The sequence below is a fragment of the Sitodiplosis mosellana genome, unplaced genomic scaffold (assembly GCF_009176505.1).
Source record: "Sitodiplosis mosellana isolate CC-2019 unplaced genomic scaffold, AAFC_SMos_1.0 Smas_scaffold_6167, whole genome shotgun sequence".
NCBI classification, from domain to species: domain Eukaryota; kingdom Metazoa; phylum Arthropoda; class Insecta; order Diptera; family Cecidomyiidae; genus Sitodiplosis; species Sitodiplosis mosellana.
This window is the reverse complement of record NW_022601408.1, coordinates 3,208,293-3,229,299: the sequence shown is the minus strand read 5'-3', so window position 1 is coordinate 3,229,299 and position 21,007 is coordinate 3,208,293. Positions and strand designations below refer to the sequence as shown.

At 34.7% G+C, this 21,007-nt stretch overlaps 1 protein-coding gene across 4 annotated transcripts in view; it reads left to right on the top strand.

Annotated features, from left to right (window-relative positions):
* Positions 1 to 21,007, top strand: part of LOC129575511 (octopamine receptor beta-2R) — a 44,560-nt gene that overhangs the window by 8,713 nt on the left and 14,840 nt on the right. For 3 of the 4 annotated variants that reach the window (XM_055459249.1, XM_055459252.1, XM_055459251.1), the window contains 3 exons: positions 15,259 to 16,009; positions 16,319 to 16,599; positions 17,796 to 17,894. In XM_055459249.1, coding sequence (XP_055315224.1) covers positions 15,902 to 16,009; positions 16,319 to 16,599; positions 17,796 to 17,894 — 488 coding nt within the window. In that variant the 5' untranslated portion in view covers positions 15,259 to 15,901. Of the gene's footprint in view, positions 1 to 7,683; positions 7,756 to 15,258; positions 16,010 to 16,318; positions 16,600 to 17,795; positions 17,895 to 21,007 lie in introns of those variants that run through there. The other variant, XM_055459250.1, reaches the window with a different exon arrangement.

The following is a 21,007-nucleotide window of genomic DNA, read 5'->3' as shown; positions in this document are numbered from 1 at the left end:
CGTTTTTTATTCTTGTATTGCTTAACTGCTGCAAAAACGCACTACACAGCATGTTTTGTGAAGCTCGAAAAACATGGCAAATACTCAAACAGTTTTCGTTGCAAGCCCATTCGACAGCTCAAATTCAACTTAATAAACAAATTATACATTGTTTTCCGATAAATTCGATCAGTCGGTCCCTTTCACCGATTTTTTGTCTTTCTTCAACGAACCCCAAGCAAAACGAGGGCGGCTGACGAAAAGCCTATTTATTTATTTATTTCACTTGATTTCGCTCGAGTGGTTCTTGATCGTTTCGCATTCGAATTTGCATGTATTATTTTGTGCGAAGTTCGTACTACCTGTAACCTCCAACAACCGCTTTCAAATTGATTGAAAGAAGGGAAAACTGTGAACTCAACGCTTTTCAATCACATGGGAATTTCGACAATTTGCTTCGATTGCATGCAATTTTCTGCGTAATTATTTTGCATTTGATTTTGTTTTTCAAATAATGAAGCAAACTTCAATCCATTTAACGCGGTTGATTTTCCACACGTAAGCAAAACCACAATGAATTGAAGGCGGAAGGTGATGAATTGAAGAGCATGTGTAATACACATTGTGTATGTGTATTGTGTATTGCGGAACCTACATGATATTCAATATTGAATTATTGTCCACCAACATTCCATTCAAGAAGCAAACGTTTGTTATATTCCAGAACAATAGCCACTAAAGCGATCGACAATTTGACTTCCATATTGGATGGACAAACATTCGTGATGAATGGTGACAATGAGGATAATTCGAACTTTCCGCCTCAAGTCGATGGCTAACTGAAACAATGAAACAACATGAATACCATACAGAAACAAGCCATGTCAAGAATGCCAAACTAATTGAAGATAACTCTTTTTCTTTTTGCTAAACTACATTTTTGTAGCAATGACAACAAGTCAACTAATTGCAGGCTTATCAAAATGTTTTTAATTAATAGACGTCAGGCAAGCATTAAAATATTATACGGGCAATGTATTGGGTGTACAACTTAAAAACGTCTTTTTATGGAAAAAATATGTTTCTAATAAAAAAAAAATGCAAATACACAAATTAAATTATTGTCAATCGCAGGCCACTACTTTTATTTTTATTATATTATTCTACCGCCAAGATTGAGCCAAAGCTATACAATTGACCGGAAAAAGAGTAAAAGAATTGAAAAAACACCATTCAACTCTCATCTCGTTAAAAAAAACCAAGCCCATATTATAATTATTTAGGGTCTCCTGAATTTGAAACAGGCAAAAATAGGTATATGAGAAAACAGAAAATAAAATCAAAAAAGAAATGCTTGAGAAATCGTTGGACAAAAGAACGGTCCAAAATAATCTTGGTATTCACGCATTCAAAGAAAGGTTATCTGAAGCGTTAAGCTCTTGAAATACGACTGAAAAATTTGGTTTAGACGAAACATTATTTTCTCCAATTTGTTATACACATTTGCTGTTATTGAAACTACCATTTATGGTATAATCATTGATAATCCGCATAATTTCGATCAATCATATTGAAGCGTTGTCATACATTGTCTTGTTCGCCAATTTTTACTCTTTTATCTCAAATTCAATTGATATAAAATTAAATATTGTGTGTGTGGGCGTATTTTTTTTCCATCATGTGTTGTTTTCGATTTAAAATGACGAAAATATGAAATTGCAAATGTCCCATTGAAAACCGAGAATGCCGATTGCCGAATTCAAACAATAAGGATATTAAACTCCATTTATTATTGGTAGTTCTGAATTCGTTACAAAATGCCGTTTGAATGCGTACAATGAAATAATTGTTATGACGATGCTTTCATGATTAAACTATAGCAACCAATAATAACCTTCCAATTAGATCAATCTTTTCAATCAGACCGTCTATTGAAATAATGTTGCGCATGGGATTTGTGGTGGCGCCATCTCTTTCCATGCTTGCAATGGTGTGTACGGAAAGTACAGTGGCGCCAAGCATCACTCTCATGCCTTTATAGTCTTTGTTCCATACCTGGACAACAATGTATTTTCATTGAGTATTAGGTCCCATTGAGTCTGTCGATGCAAATATAAATTATGTCAGATGCAACACCCCGCCACTTTATCGCAGAAAATTTAATTTTGATGCATTTTAAAAATGGCGATAAGTTGAGCCCAATTTTCACAACTTTTCCATTGTGTACAACTTTTGTGTGTTTTTGTTTTTTTTCGTCGTCCTAAGTGTTTGGATTAAAGTATTTACTATAAAAAAAATTCCCATGAAGCTCACAAATATTGCAGCTCTCCGAATTGAATGGGGTGTATTTGCATGAGTTTTGGCCACTTTTTCCACAATGGTTTCGAAAAACATAGTAAAAAATGACTTTAGAGCAAAGCTTATGTATACAAAAAAGAGATAACAATTTACCAAAGATAAATGCAGGGCTCAGCGGAATTTAAAGTAATATTGACATTTTTAAAAAAATGAAATTATTTGTTCTCATTGTCTGTGGATGGAATTCCGTTGAAATACGATTTTAACCCTTTATCACATATCGGTTCCTAAAGTAACTAGATACGCCAGACGCTATAGCTATGAAACCACTGAATATTTTTGCATTCTTGTTTGGAAACAAAAGTAGGGAATTGAACTAGCTTTCATTTGATACTTTACAGGCTACAATTGGTTAGCAGAATGGAAAGTTATTATTAAATTATAGCAGGATTCCACATTTTCCCTCTTCTTATCTTGTGGGTTTGTACATTCTTTTCAATTGTCAAATTTGGACTCGTAGGACCAAAACACATCAATTTAACTTTCTGCATCATTAGTTTTACGAAATTTAATTTTTTCAAGCTTTTAGTGATTTGAAATGATTTGACACTTTTGACTCTTTTCCGATTTCCTCGACAAATACGCAATTTTTCAAAAATCTAAATATGAGATTTTTCTCTATTTATCGTGGCACAAAACATAAATCAAAATGATTCAAAAACAAAAAATTGTGCATCAAAGGGTTAAATAAATCCTATCTGAATCCAGAGCAAACGATGTGAACAATGTGCACGCTCAAAATGTATCGTGGTAAATTTTAAAATATTTTATTCGTGAATATGACGATGCCGCTATAATATTTACGAATCATTCGTATATATTACGATGGCGTAGTGCACACACGGAAAAGAGGTTTAAATATTCGCAACGCTCAATTTTTTTTCCTTGAAATAAACCAAAATTTGAGATTTCTCAGACAAAATTTATTTTTCGACCTATATAATGTATGTAAAATGGAGGCGCCGAAATAAATTTTGTCTGCGAAATCTCAAATTTTGGTTTATTTCAAGGAAAAAATTGGGCGTAACGAATATTTAAACCTTTTTTCCGTGTGTGTGTGTATATTGAGATAGCTTAGTAATATCTACGATTGATTCGTGCATATTACGATGAAGACTTTTTGAGTTTTGAAAAAAGTACAGATTTACGAAAGGCATTCATAGTTTTGCATCGAAAAATGTTACGATGAAGTCGTATTTATTTTACGATTGTAAATTTAGAATTTGCTGCGATACGCATTTTACGAAGCATTCGTAGAATACATAATGCATCATCGTAATGAAATCTTGCAATATATCACCTTCATAATTCAAAGAAGCAAACAAAAAATAGGTCAGGAGTTGGTAGAAAACAATGTTTTTCGAGTGAAAATCAATAAATGACCTCTTAAGAATAAAGAACCCACATCGTTATTATCAAACTGATGCCACTATTTGATAATTTACATGATGCGAAAGAAAAAAGGGAGGGCGAAGACTACGATGACGAAAAAGAAGAAGAAGAATTAGCCTTTGTGCGAAATAATGCCGGTGGATTTTATTTGATTGTTTAAAATTCTGAATGCCGTTAATGAATAAAGAAAGTGAGTCAAATATAAAATTAATCAAATTTAACCCGAGCAGCGTCACTCCATGATATTCTCCATTTTATTTTCTTCAACCAAAACATTCATATGCAAACAATTATATTTGAAGAACAATTAGAACAAAAAGTTTCCTTTTATTCGCACACAATGAAGAGTGGAGCAAGCGAAGGAACGAACGAGCGAGCGAGAAGGAAAGAATGCGATGGGGGCTTTTGTGACTTGGTTCTTCAGATTCAAAATGTAAAATTATGAATAAAATGAAATCGGATGCATCAATTACATTCACATTTCATTACAGCCATCATGTAAAGTGCACATGTTGCGATGAAACAATGGCTCAATTGAAAAGTTACGCTTCTTAAGCGATTCAGTTTTATATATGTGATGGACGCGCGAAATGCGCATCATAAAACTTTGCCGACAATGTGAAAGCGTATAATCCATTCAAGAGTTTGCTCCCCGGTAAGCATGAACCCATTTTTCGTCATTGTTTGTACATTCACTGTTATGAATGCATTCGAGTTTTTCGTGTTCTTTATATGCTTCTACTATCTCATTTCATAATATATGGCCCTAAAATATTCGTCTCTTTTCCGCTGACAAGAGATGCTTTCGACCGAGTTTTTTTTTTTTTCAAATACGATAGCTTTGAGCGCCCATGTCGCACACTAGACAAAGTTGCTATTCGATAACATCTGGTCGCATAAACTGAACGGATCAAAGATTGAACGTTATTTAGCATATTGATTAGTATGCATGGTTTGCGACAGGTGGCGCTAAATCTCATTAATGATAACATTACTATATAGAAGTTTTATATTATTTATTTAAGTCAAACAAATCCTGGTCGGAATACGTTTAGCGCATTCGAAATATACAAGGGGCGGAACAAACTCCAAATTTCAAAAACACTCGGAAAAAATTTATGCTCTAAATGTCAAATCAGTACAATTGAGAGATGAACGCACCCAAAAAACCATAAACAATACATTGATAGAAGTTAAGAATGCAATCCATGGGCAAAGTTTCCAACAAGTTCTTTAGCGCGCCATACATATATACATAGATGTTATATGGAAGCATTGCAAATGCATGAATAGGCACTAATGTGCGAGTGAGCTGTCAATTATTGTTAAAAGTATCTGCGAATTAAAAATGCATTTGAATAACATGAATTTTAAGCATTTTATTTTATTTTGAATATTCGCGAAAACATTTTCGAATTCCAATTATCTTAGAATTTTAAGAAATTGAACAAAATATACATTATTGCCATATATACAATCGAGATAGAAAAGAAATGACCCAATCATTCAAGCCACTCGTATTTTAATACGTTAATGTAAATGAATTCACAATATTCGCGAGAGTCATAAGCCCCTAGACAAAATGTGTAAATTGTTGACAACCATTTCTTTTCACTCAAAAGATGAAGTCATACACGCACTGAGAAAAGGCTAGAAGGAAATATTCCAATCCTGTGTTGTAAATGTTTTCATTGCAAATGATTTTGTAAATTGTCCAACCATGGTTGGAATATTGATAGCATTTTCGCACGTAGCTGCACAACTAGCGATTTAATATAGCTGGCGCCATCTGGAATTTCTGTATACAGTGTACCGAACTATACAGAATGTGTATGATTTGTTGTTGTAAAGAATAAAAACAGGGCAAAATAAACGTCAAACGTGACCACAGAGTGTATCTGTTGTGCAGCTACGTTTTCGCACTTGTCAAATTCCAACCATGGTTGAACAATTCAAAAAATCGTCTGCAATGACAACATTTACAACGCAGGATTGGAATATTTCCTTCCAGCCTTTTCTCAGTGCGCATTCTGTTTGAAATGGAATGTTTGCACGCCTATCAAAGATGCGCTTAACATTATAAAAAATAGGAATTGCCCGTAAATTACAGAACCAGGTTTATTTTCCCACACACACTTCCTCTCTCCCCAATCCCAAACCGCAAATCCCAGTACTTTATTCAAGTAAATTCACATCTGAAATGTTTTCCCTGTTTAAATAATGTGTGTTCTTATTTCATGTGGTGTACATGCCAGCGTACATTGTATTTTCTCACAGTACGACATTTATTAAAAAATATAATTTTCCTTTTTCCTTCATCAAGTCATACATGAAAAAAGGAATTACAGCCATATACGACGACGTTTACGTTCCGAACATTGAATAAATCAAAGATTTGGTTGTGGCTGCTTGATGTGTACATTATTATACATTGCGCAAAGGAACACTGTAAACAGAAAAAAGCATATAAAGCTTTTTCCAAATGTAATCAAAGTGAATTTTATATTGTCGCCGATGTTTACATTTGGCAAAATCGAATAAACCGTGACTTGTTGGTCTGTGTGCACCATCAGCATTTATTCATTCGCGTTCACGTTTCAACTCATCCATGGGATATATAGACACACATATGTGTATTTTACTTTCTCTCTCTATTTCTCCATCTCCCTCTTGCTCGTTGGTTGTTCCGATGTAAAATCGGATTCCATGCGGAATCATTGAATTCACCAAAGATTTCCATACCGTATTTCTGGTATGAATGAGATGTGGCAGCTACTTTGTCTCTTATGGCGTATTTGTAGGTAGTTGATTTAGTTGTTTCTATACTATTCGCTTTTCGGATTTATTCCGCATTTCTAGTTGATGCAGTTTTTGATGTTGTTATTTATCAACAAGAGAGTTTCTGCTAGTCGATCCATCTATGTATTCAAATCTAATTTGTACTTTTTTTGACTTTTGCTATACAGACAATCTCATCGCTCGTAACATGCGTTCTAGCACTTTTCACAGTTGGCTTAACATTTTTATCTTATGTACGAATTTGCCTCGGATATGCATTGTGCACTTCTATTTCAATTCTGTTCGATTAACCACAAGCCAGAATAACAATTTTGTTGAACAGGCAACTTTTTTCAACTCTCTGTTTCTCTCACTTATCATTGGATTTAATTCAAATTTTCCCAAATTTACTTTTCTGTTCAATTGTGCGCAGTTTTTTTTTATTTTCTTTTATCTTCTATTCATGCATTGTGAACACATGCTTTACATTCAATTTCTCAATAAAATGCAAATATATTGAGTTTCTGAATTAGGCTTTGACATTTTTCAAAGTGATACTGTCATCTGCGGTTGCCATCATTTTGAGTGAATGTCAATTTCGCTTTTGTTGTGTACTATCTATTTTTAGCAAACGGCTTCAATGCGCCCCTTGTTCTGTGCTCTATAGTCGTATCATACTTTCATTTAACGGTCACGAGATGATTAAAAATATAAAACAAGCAATTGCTTTTACGTTAATTCTTAATAGCACAATAGCTCACTTGACGAAACGGCAACAAAACATTATTTCATTTTTATATTGAATTATTATCATTGTATTCAGTTCGACACAGGGGAGGAGATCAGAAATTTGAAACCCAGCCGAAAAAAAATCATATCAAACCGAAATGTACCGCAGAATGACATAGTATGGACCGTATCAAAATGAAAAAAAAAACCGCTCTAAAAATTTAGCAGCAATAGCATTATGTGAAGTTGATCCCCTGATGAAAATAAAACAAAATTGAACAAAAAAAACTATGAGCAAATAATGCACATGCACAGCCACTCACTACACACAATTTTATCGGTCTTTGCGAACAAAAGCAATGGTCTATTTCTTGGATATAAATGTTTTACGGTACGTGCTACCTTTTTTTCTTTTTCTTTCCGCACAAATGGATAGCTGTTGGGAATCTCACAAAATGATTGTTTACAACAGTTTCGGATGTTTAACTGTGCTAGCAAGAAGAAAAAACCAAACTAAACGTGAGTTTTCGTCTTCACCTTTCCATTCATTACAATCTCTCAGAGTGAGAGAGAGAGAGAGAGAGAGAGAGAGAGAGAGAGAGAGAGAGAGAGAGAGAGAGAGAGACGCTGCGTACAATGGCAAATTGGTCTAAACGAAAGCAGCCATATACCTGCCATTAATATCGTTGCTTCTGTTGGACTGTCGACTCTTTATCAAGAATAAAATGTTCTTTTTGGCAATTCTGATGTGCCTTCGGTACAAAATGATAATATGTTTTGAATTTACTTCACCTTTTTTGGATAGCAGCGAAGTAGCAAGGATATCAAACATATGTTGACAATATACAATCCCACCAGCAACGCATATTCGGTCAGAAATAACTTGATGAAACTGCTATATTCGATGTTGATCACCTTTTTCCTATATACCCAATATCAATTGGTTTCCTTTTTTGCACTGTTTCACATTTGGAGGCAATTTGTCTGATTTCATTACTTGTTGAGTGAGTACTGCTTATTGTAACTGGTATTTCTCATATTTAAACTGACCACCTAGTGCTACCTTTTTCCATAGCATTTCAGAATTGTCAATTCCTCATATTGACCAATTACATGGTTTTTCCATAAAAAAAAATAAATCTATACGGGAAAACATGAAAAGACATTAAAACGAACAACTATATAACACTCAAATAAATAGAAATCCATTTGATTGAATCACTTTCACAATATGTTGACACTAAAAACCATGGTTAAAATGCAAGAAATACCATTCGTAATATCGACCCAGAGTGTGAAAGAGTGTGACAATGGCCACAACAGCAGTAGCAGCAATAGTTGCTTCAATGAAGATGACCCAATTACCTTGAGTTGGTTTGTGTCAATAGCAGCACTCAGCAATGCTGTTGGAGAGTGCAGCTGAATATGTAAAGTAACTCATAAAATTGTAAATGAAACGCCATAATTTGCATGTAACGAAAGTAGGTCGAGTCTGCTCATTCTCTTCAAACTGTCTAGGTGTCCTGGAAAATTGCGCCACAGTTTGCAACAAAGATTCTTCCCATTTTCCATCTATTTACCCGGAACATATCTGATATGAAATGATATATAAATATGGTAAAGAGAGCAAATTACATTAAAAAACCATAATTTAAAGTGCATTACTACATTCGCAAAATGTTGATGAAGAGGGTAGATCAGTATTCACCTTCTTTCAAATGATTGTCTATGAGAAATGTGTAAGGTGCAATAAAATAGGTACATGCGATCGCAATTTAGAAAATCTCTTTGATTCATTAACTAACGCAGTGTGGTGTGTGAAAACACATACACTCACACAGAAGAATATCACCCTTTTCATGATGTCGTATGCCAAAAACCACTTGACAGTGCTCATTTGACTGTGCAATAATATTTCCATTTGCATTGTACCGAGTTGTCTCGGTCCCATAACCGAGTGGAATCAAAAAATAAAGAAGATGTAATCCATATTATATTTGATAATAAATGTGCTTTGAATTTATGAGTCATAAATTATGACCGCTGGAAACATTTGTGTGCATAATTCTTTCTGAATGCAAGCCATACATAACATAGAGTCGGAGTCAAACAATGTTATTAATTCTTCAGAAATGTGGATGGTTTTTCCATTTTGTAGCAGGAAATTGAAACTAAAGCAGCAAACATAAAATGCCAAACATTCATTGTTTGAGTATGTAGGTGTGTGTGTGTGTCTGCGTATCAACAAGCTATAATTAAATGAATAATTATTAACACAGATTCTTTTGCCGCTGACCATTACCACTGACCACTTCAAAAAAAAAAAAAACACATACAACAACTCAAAAGTCCTCAAAAACATTTCAATACCAATAATAAACAAAATGGGATAACAAAGGCAAACAATAAGGACCCACAACTGAACAGCATCTAATAAACCTGACTAATTTGCATATATTTTGCATCTAAACTACATTTGATCTTATCCCACTATTGTGTACTGCCTCTCTCTATGTGTGATTTTGTTGCTGTTGTGCCCAACTGCTGGGATTTGCTCATGCAAAAGGTAACGCACAGCACAGCACAGCACAGCACACAAAATTTTGGATTCACCATTCCATATCTTGATGTGCTCTCAGAAGAACTCACATTTGCTGGCAGCCATTTGAATATTTTGCAGGTAGAATATTGATTTGTATGGAAATCACATTGAGAGCACGAGAAATATTATTAAGTTATTACAAGATAAAGAAACGTTACAAACATCGTCGTATGTCAAAGAAAGAAACCAATAAAATACACACGAGATGAAGTACCGATAGATTGCTAAGTTGGAAAAGGTTAAATCCTTGGCCACAGAAAGAACGTGCACCTTGAACAACTGATATCATTAATCCATTTAAAGTTTGCGTTAAATTAATTTAGTTTAGCCTCGTCTTTGACAAAATCTCCCGTTGAGTTGTAGTGCTTGTGATACATATTATTTTGGTGGTTGAAATTGTTCACAAAACACCAGGCCAATTTCAGATCACATCCATCAAACGTCAACACCAGACCAATATCCTTGCTGTATCTACTTTACTTCATCACCTTTGCGACAAGCGATATGATCGCAAGTGGTCTTGGCTCTTCAAAATGGTTCCGAATACCGTTTCTTTGCAGTACGGTCTTCTGCCTTACACACACACACACACACACACACACACACACACACACACATACATACATACACACACACATACATACGCACAAAATGAAGTGGGTTCACACGTTTCAGTCCCTCTATTTAAATACACGTTGTATTTTCGGCATCGAACAAAAAGACTTTATTGCTTGCATTGTTGTTAAGCGGGTGCATGTAATGGTGATTCCTACTTTGGTGTTTTGACATAAAAACATAAAAAAATAGGACTTATAATTCGACACAGACACACACACGCGCAGCTTAAGATTTTATTCGGATAAATTTGGTCTGATAACTGATATTTCCAAGTGGCACCTATTCTAAATATGGATTTAGAGATCCGCTTTTGACGGCCTCAACATAAAATTGTGTGTGTGTATATATATATATATATAAGATCAAATCTTTACAACCCTTGTCATAGCGCCGTCGGCAGATATCAGCTGCTTTTTTATATTCCCAGTTTCATCACGAAATTGTCGTAATGCACCTCCACTTCGTCTCTGCATTCTTGCAATCGTTTGTGTGCTCTTGTTCATGTTGTTCTAATGTGCGCCTATTTGCTTTTAGCATTACACGCTTTTGTCACCCGTTCACTTTGCTTGATTTAACAAACCGGAACGCAAACAGACAATCGCCTGAACGATAGCATAGAAAGCGGTTACGAATACGAGAAAAGCAGACGATGCGATGTGTTTTTAGTCGACACCACTCTATTTTTCAACTATCGAACCGGATATGGTTGTGCCTCAGAGAAATTTTCAACTGTCCCAACATTTGTCAGACAGGGGCGAACATGCAAAAATGTTTAATTGAGTGGTTTCTTCAGTTGTGATGATTACACGTTCGTTCCTATTCAGAACGAAGGAAAAAATTTGTTGATGGCATTATAATGGAAGAGTTTTCTCTTTCAGAAACAGTTTGGGTTCATCCGGTTCCTTTTTCCGTTAAACCAACTGTATATCGAATTCATTCGTCTATTCGATTGTCATTTTCAGTTGAATGCATCTTATGCTTACATTGCGCCCCATTTTCGATCATTTATTCTTGCAATCAGTGAATACGAGCGCGAGTGAGGTAGAGAGAAAGAGATAAAATGGTAACCATCCATCTTTGCCGAAGACGATCATGTTTGTGGTTTAGTTGAACTAAACGTCAAATCATCAATTTAGATGAGTAAAAAAAAAAAACCTTCACACTTTTTTCGGTTCGTTTGTTTGTTCTTTTTTTCTGCCCTTTCTTTCTTTCACACTCTTCCGGTCTCTATCTTGCTTGCGTATTTTATAAATACATAGGAGCAAATTGAACGAAAAGAAATATGTGAAGACGGTTAATGTAGGTTTTCCATGTGAATACGAAATGTCTTTTCTTCTGTGTATATGCTGGAAGATCTTTTATTCTCCGACATTAGTGTTGAGCACAAAGCTTCTTTTTTTTTCGAACAAAAAACACATCTATCATCCACTTGAAAAGCTCTTTCAACTCATTCGATTGTGAAACTGTTTAGTTGTATTATTTGGAGCGCGAACCGAACAGTTTCACGTGTTGAGAAACACTAAAAGCCATTTAATGTTATGCCAAATAGTTTTTTTCTTCTCTCTTTGCTCATTGTCATCGTAGTGTTCATCGTTTTGCAAACAATACTTGTCACTACTTTTTTCGCTATGTAGTTGCCGGTTTCGGTTGTATGTACGTAGCCTCTCCCATCCCGTGTGGAATTTTTTTTATTAATTTGGGACATTTTAACTGACTAAAAGTGATTGTCTGGAACAAAATAAGCAACTGCAGTTGACTTCAATCACAAATCACACTTAGTCAAAATGTCCCAAATTAGTCGACTGACTGAAAGAATAACTAAACGTGATGGTCTCCATACGAAACGCATGATTTCAATCAACTTAGCCAGTTTTAGTTGTGTATCACTACATACAGTTACATACAACTGAGTGACTGTTAGTCATTTTATTTGCACACGGGATGTCTCTCACATATCGATAAAATCACGAAAGTCCATATATTTTGTTCGGAGTTATTTCTACAGCAGATTAAAGGGATTTTGTGTTGTTTTTCCACTTCTCTTCTTCATGCAACAATAAATCGTGGTGAATCCTTTTGCAAGCCTTCTATATTTATTATCAACTGTTTTTGTCACGATATAGTTTTCTGTCACTTGTCACTGATTTTGTGCTCTCTTAAATAGCATTCTGCTGATGTCAATTGTCAGATTTTGATTAAATCAAATCGGATCACATTTAATTTGAATCTTGAAACGAATCAAAGTATGATAGAGATTTTGGCGGTGATGCGTGATTTGGTCAAAGAAGGACAACATTTGACACTGCCAATATCTTCCAAAAATCTTAGTCATTCTTTCTTTTGAAGATATCTAAAGTGTTGGATGGATTTTTCAAAAGTTTCATTTCATTCCCACCTGAAAAAGTAAGTGCAAAATAGCATCACTGCATATCGAACAATGGAAATATTCACTTATCATCATTTAGAAAATGCTTGGCCTAGTGACAGCTTTTCAATACACAGACATAAAATGAAAGTATTGAAAGCCCACACTAACCTGTATAGTATGTTTGGTAATCTTTCTGGCATTGTGAATGTAGAAATGGTGAAAGATGTGAACGGAAAACTTTTTTCCCAACAGAAAATGAACACAAGCCCGAGCATATGCGAAAATAACGGAAAATTTTACCAAAAGTATTGAAATACCAATCGTTATTGGTGTAAGAGTTATGTTCAATAAAATGGAAATTTATAGCAATAGCATCAACACATTCAACGAGGGAGAAATAAGAGCTGAACAAAAACTGAACAGAGGAAGTAGAAGAATGATGGAATGATACAAGGAGAGGAATGAAGGAAAAAATTGTTACGTACAAAAACGATTTATAGAAAATGAAGGATAGAAAAGAAGGAGAAGAACTAAATCGAATCTTACACGCATTATGGCTTGTTAGGTTTTCTTTCACGTGGATCAAAAAAGAAAAACTCAATATGCGTTTTTTGATATGTGTGTTTTTTTTGTTATTGATGTTGTTTTGCGAGCCAGAGAAAAAGGAAAAAAAAAAATGAAAGAAGAAGAGGGAAAAATTGAAACGAACAAAAAAAAAACTGAAATGAAAAAGTGTCGGGCGGGGGCAACGCAGAAGACAGGCAAAAGGATACGTTTTACTTGATTGAGGATGATAAAATTGCCGTTAACGTTGATGATACGGCGTTATATGTATTTATGTTTTGTAACGCACATCATACGGGCGCTCACCATTTATCTTTCTTTTGGTGTGTGCTGTGCGCCATCTCATGTGTGCACGTGTGGCTCAAAACACTCGAATTGGCTACCATATTTCTTACCATTTTGTTCCCTGTTTCGCACTCAGTGTGTATCACTTACCTTTCCTTTGTTGCTTATTGAATCGCATTTTGAGAAATGAATGTGATGTAAATATTGCACCAACATACACATACATACACTAACACAGATGGAATGTATTCACGGCCGCTTGTGATTTGTATACTTTCGATTGCTGTTCACAATTTGGCCATCCAGTCTACTTTTTATTGCTTTTCATTGCGTGTAATGAGTAACGATGGCATTAATAAGTACGTGTATCATTTGGATGTTTTTCTTCGTCCTCTTCTCCATATCATATATAATGTATGTGTTTCTGTTCATCTGCTGTCTATGAATGTCGCTTATTTGCTATATTCTGGTCAGTTCATGTGTTTTTTTGTTGTTCAGGTCGTTATACATACTCCTTTTTTTTTATTATGTATATAAATTGTTTTCTATCACTTCGATTTGTCTGATGTGCACTTCGAATAAAACGTTTCAGACACTCAGATAGACGTGAATGGAATTTAGCGCAATTGTGACAATTTGCCCTGAAAACAATTGAGTGTTTAATTTGATATGATAAAGTACTCGAGTTACTTTATAATGGCACGGCGCATTCGAAACGTGCGCTTTGTTATGATCAATCCAAGCGCAAAAAAGAAAGCGTGTATCACAATAATAATGCTAATGGAAAATATGAATATCAACGAGTCGACAGAATGAAACAAAAAATAAAACAGTATATGTCTCCGGATCATCGGGGTATGGCCACATGTTGAAATAATTGCCTAAGCTGATCCCATTGGCATTTTTATTCAGAAGGTCGTTATACGATATATTACTCTGCGTTAAGCAACGAATAAAAGCAAAATGTATACTTGACGCTGCCATTCGATATTGGACCGCTATATCGGCTCGACGGTCAAAGTACCTAATAAATTGGAAACGTTAGCTATAAAGCAAATGACCATAAGCTCGATAATAAGCATTAATGATCTCGCCATAGAAAAATTGAAATTGTTGAGAAGAAGAAACATGACTCAATGACGTGACACTGTCGTTTGAAGCGTTTGTTTTATATGTTTCACTTGCACTGTAAAAAGAATCAATCAATTAAAGCAAAAATTTGGCCAAATGTCAGTGTGCTGCTTCAACTTTTTTGTCATTTTGAATTTTATCGTTTTCAGTATTATTAGAGCGCACATGCTACTCGCACCAATTCTAATATACGAACGAAATGAAAGACACAAAAAAATGAAAATTGTAAGCGAGATTAAGTGTCAAATTGAATGCGTATTTTAATAGACCTACCTATATGCCAAACGACAAAATATTCAGGCAAAAATCTAATATGACACTCAAACCGACTCTCAAATCTCAATAGCTGTTTAATTTTTTTTTTTTTTTTTTTCAACGTCATTAGCATTATTCTTGTCAATTTCACTCGCATCTAATATTTGATGTTTGTTTGTCTTTTTCTATCTCATTTCAGGCGAATGTGCTAAAATTACAATGGCCAACAGTATAAATCGTATTATTAAGTTGAACACAAGCCAAATACAACTGATCGACACACCAAATAGTCGAAAGAAAAAACCAAGTGTATTGATTTTGATACAAATATAATCGCATCGCTGCTATTTCTATATAGATTATAAGCGCACACAGCGCAAAAGTATCTACAAGCATCTATTATCAAACATCCAACGTCTTCTTTTGTCTTCTTTGTCGTCAATTTTTGTCGACAGTTCATTATCATTAAACATACATAATTTAATAATACAAAACGAAGGAAAAACCGAATGGTGAACAGCAGACACGTACGCTATTGAGTGGATCGACACAATTATTAAAAGGAAAAGAAAAAACAAACTAAAACTAGAAAAAAAAAATATACAAACACACACACAACAATAACATCAACATCAAAAGCAAGCCAAAAGGAAGAAACATTATTTACTTATAGAGAATTCGACAACAACAGTCCAACGATTTAAAAGAAAACTAGTGAAATATACGTAGCATCCAGATTGATACCCCAGCGTGAGCAAGTGAGACAGATAGAGATAAATACAAAAATACACATCAACTTTCATAGTAAATCATACAAACATAAATAATTAAAAGCAATAAAAATGTGTCTACTAAATAAAACTCCAGAATACATAATAATATTTTTGCTAATAATATCGAAAAATATATTTGGAATTTATGGTTCATCCGGACCACCATCGAACGCATTGGTAAGTCATTTGATAGTATTTTAACTAAATTTGGTAGAATCTAGAATAGAATAACCAATATTTTCATTTTTTTTTTTTTAAATATTCATTTCAAGTTGAAATTATATTCGAACGACGAATCACGAACGTCTTCCAAAAAGAAAAAAAAAAAACCTTTAGATAATGGAAGAACGTTCACGAGAATTTAACAGTAATAATTAAATGAAAGCTAAAATTGTTTAGCATCTTAATTTGCACTTTTGAAATGTTTCACTGCCATAAACACGTTGTAATTTTTTGTCATTTTGCATTCGGTTGTCCATTATCCAGCAATCACAACGACAGCATCAGTACCATGCAATGGCCACAGCAACAACAACAACATCGCCAACAACAACAACGACACTAGATTTAGCCGCTGCCGCTGTTGTGTCAGCCGATACCGCATCATCGATACAAAGCACCGTTTCGCCAAGCGTTGTCAAGGAGCAAAATTGGAAAGATGTTTTATTTTTTGTATTCAAGGCATCTATAATGATATCAATTATAATAGCTGCCGTTTTTGGCAATCTGCTAGTTATTATATCTGTGATGCGAAATAGAAAATTGAGGTAAGTTACAGAAAAAAAAAAATGGCTTAAAATCAAATGGAATTCAAGTCATTCGGTTTGCGGCAAATATCTACTAAAACGGTAAAATAGAAATGTGATTCACGTTCAACGGTCAGAAATTCGTTTCATGTTTCTCTTTCTTCGTCTTCTTCCTCTTTGTCATGCCGACTTTTGCCCGGTTGTTTGGTTCTCATCTGGTTTTCAATCCAGTTATAGGAGCCACGCGCCAAAAATGCCCAAATCCAGTTTGGGTAATAACAGCAAACGGAAGTAAACATATTTCATATAAAATGCTCATATGAGCATGAACTGGGTCACTGCTGAAATAAAAAAAAAAAAAAATAAATAAGAGGAAAAAAGAGCAAATAACTGCCTGCAAACGACTTTTTCTATTGTCTCTGTGCTCAGTTATTGAGCACACAAATGCGAAGAAGAAAAAATTGAGAACATTCTCTGTCAATGCCACATTCAGCTTCATTCACATCTCATCGAAAACATTTTCTTCATCATTGCGATTTTTCCCCATTTGGCCGTGCTCAATCCGAAATGTTTTCCATTGACTGGAAATGGCAAATGACACATATCATGATCCCAAAAAGTCTCTGCCAAAGATTTCTATACTCTCCACAATCACGTCTGCATAAATTTCTATATGGCAATAAACAGTTGCCACTTTTATGCTCTTCCATAAACAGTGAATCGTCGTCATCTTTGTCGACAATCGACAACGATGATGACAGCGGAGAGAACGATGTGATCAAAGCTAACATACAGAGTCAAGTCAAGAAAATATGTTGCTTCCATTGTATGAAATATCTTGGATTTGTGTACACGATACTATAGGCGTTCGCTACGAGAGCGTTTTCATTTCAATTGATTTATAAAAATCACGAGAAATTAGTGAAAATGGGTATTTTTTCCGGTTTTTACATATTCGTTGCTGTGAAAACACTTTTTCAACTTTTTCGCAAAATTAACATCTCAGTTGTTAATTGTGAAACACGAGACCAATGATACTTATTACTGTCGCCAACTGACTTAAATTCGATTGCATTGTTTGCAAACAACTTTGTAACCAAAATGAAAATAAAAAGTAAAATTACTAAGGAACCCATTGTCAATAACAGCCAATTATATATTGTGTGTATTTTTTGTTACTCATCTCATTTCTTTCCTCTTTTTTTTTTATCATACAGGGTTATAACGAATTATTTTGTTATATCGTTAGCTTTGGCCGACATCATGGTAGCACTGATGGCTATGACATTTAATATGTGCAATCAACTGTTAGAAAAGTGAGTATATAACATATATAGAGTGATGAAGATCTATAAATAATTCATTGAATACCCGATGTCTCAACGTTTCTTTGTAATGAATTACTCAAGCGGGAGTAATACAGTATTTGGCAGCACCATGCAAATATATGAATCGGCGAACTGATGATACAATGAAGCTTAAATTTCATTAGCGATTAGCTGTCGGAATTGTAAAAGCTATTCAACATACTGGTTATTTCCACATTTTCCAATCAGTATTGTTTGCTCTTTCTCCTCTATCTTGCGGGGGTCTGCGTCTTCGGAGGCCCATTCTCCGTCTCGATTTTTCCCACTCCATTTCTAGCTCCATTGAAGTCGGAGCTCAGACATCTCATGTTTTCACGGAATATTTTTAAAACTCTTATTCAGACGCATAATTGATGAGACGCGCCGCGCCGACTGGTGTCGCCAAAACGAAATAAATGACTGAATCAATTCGAAGATGAATGCAATACGTGAATGAAGTGAATTAAACGAAATGTACAAAACAAAAATATATGAACAAATGTGTAATTGTCATTGGAACAGTGCCAACCAGCGTCGAGGTTCCCAATGCGTTCTTTCTTTTCTGATTTTGTCGCATTATTAATGTCTACACAACATTTCTGTTGATGCTTTGGATTGGCAACTCGACCTGTGCTATTTTTCGTATAAGTTCTTATGGCTAACGATATAGTAACTTGGCTCACTGATAGAGCTTACGATCATTAGTTTACCACTACAGTTTATTGCATTGTAAAAAATTTAACAGCACATTCAAACAGCGCTGAAACAGTAGAATTCAATGTGATATTCCCAAATGGCCTTTGCTTATTTTGTTTATGAGTTTGTTGTTAAAAATTTACATCGCATCCATGCATTCGAATGCTGTCAATTCTATATGTATTGTGAATGGCGTTGTGTAATTTTTGTTCGTTTTCAAATATCTGTAATGAGTTTGCACCCAACTACCGTCGCAATACAAACTCTTTTCCTCTCACCCCTTCGTTCATCAGTTGAATGCAAATCGATGCATTCAATCAAAACATTCGCGCGAGAAAACGAATTATGTGAATGCAGAACACCCATTTTTGTGCACAAACACTCTACGTGCAATATACAACAAATTGTTATGCAAATGTCAAAAATCATTGTTATGCAAATGTTCTGAATTGCGCTTTGATATGTGAGCGTATCAAACTTTGTTCTATTTTGGTGCATTCAGTTGTACAAATGCAGCAAAAGAGCTCTAAAACAATCTTTTAAGTTGAATAAATTTGATTGTTATTTCCTAATATTTGTTCAGTGTCTCAGACACCATTGTAATCAGACGCAATCCCATTAATGGAACGTTGCATTCTGGTTAATCGGATCATTGCGTTTCGTTTTGTCGTGTGTCTTCGACATTTTATCGATCCAAATTAATGAATTCCAAAGATTTCACAACTAATCGAACGTTGGTATTTTCGATTTCGTGATACTGTATTTGCCATTTTAATCAAAAGACAATGTGCACAATGCATGCGCACACACACCAAACACTTTACCCATTTCGAAATCAAATATTGAACGAACTATTGGTTGTTTTCAAATGTCGAACTCTGTCTCTCAATCATTCGCTTCAACACAATAATCAATCACAATTTCTGTTTTCGCATCGAAATTAACCCTACGAAATGAAACCGACTTTATTAATAAATCTTCGGCTCAAGCATCAAGTGGCGCATTACGCCCGCTACAATCATAATAATCGTTTCAGTTGTAAAGAGTGCTTGAAGCGAAGCTCGCACGGCACACAAATTCACTGAATCCATCGAATTTATAAGAATTTTTGATGAACAGTTGCGCAGCGCAAATATTTACACATATTTCGATTTAGAGAAGAACTCGTTGAATGTGCTTACGATCAGTATATGTTAATTAATTTATCGGCATCTAATTGAACTCAACTGAACTGAACCGCACGCTTGCGTTCGTTCGTTCGTTTCTTCAATTGTCGCCACCGCCACTGTCACCATCTTCGTGCTCGCTCTCACACAGCTCAGCATCAACGGAGTGTTGCCGAATGTGTATTCCGTATGTAATATATTGATTTTCGTTGTGTTACCATGAGTCATTAAATTCAAACGTCGTGGTGTCGTCTCCCACCATGTAGTCTGGTAGCCCAAATGTGTTTCGCCCGCTACTTTTTGCGTATCAAAAACAAATTTATTAATTTATTACCGTTTAAATTATTTCACAGTTGCCTTCGATGTCGTCGCTTCGACATTTCAGATGTGTGTCGTTATTTCACCGTTTTCTTTCGCTTATTTTTCGTTTTTCTACATTTACTTTTGAACGTGGAATTGTTCTTAGTCCCGCACTAGCATTCTATGCTACCGCATTTATCTTGTATACATCATGTGGTGTTTGCTTGGCGTGTATTAAACCATTTTGCTTGATCATGCCGAATAATTGCATACTTGTTCAATTGCTTTTACTTTCGCATTTCCATGCGTTGTTTCTTTCTGTCTCTCTGTATATGTGTTCACGTGTTCACATTTGGTGACGCAGAAAACCCGACGCCCGGTACAAGTCCCCATGAAAATGCCAATTATACATTACGTCTGTGTATATATAACGAAATTGCGTGTGAAAACAAATTAAAATCTAGTAAACAATCTAAAATGTTTATTAATTGCGGTTATGTGGTCGAATATTAAAATCGGTTAATATAAAATATAGTTAGTGGTTTTTCGGTTAGCGAAATGATCAAATGACTTTAAGTAATTTATCTTGTTGCAAATTTTTCTTCTTTTTTGATGAGCATTAATTTAACGATGACAGAATCAAATGGATTTTCTTCTTCTCCTTTTCTCTTTTTGCTTTTTTCTTCGCTTCACACAAGATTGCTTTGACTATATTCGAGTATTTATTGGTTTTCGATCGTCGCAATTGATTTTCGAGCATATTTTGTATATTTTGTTTGAGAATATCCTATACAAGTTTCAATTAGTTAGAGTAGTTTTACAACGATTATTATTCATTCATTTATTATTTATTTTATTTTGTATTTTTGTACATATACAGTCATGGACTAAATTGAGCGTACGACTGCCAGAAAAATGTAT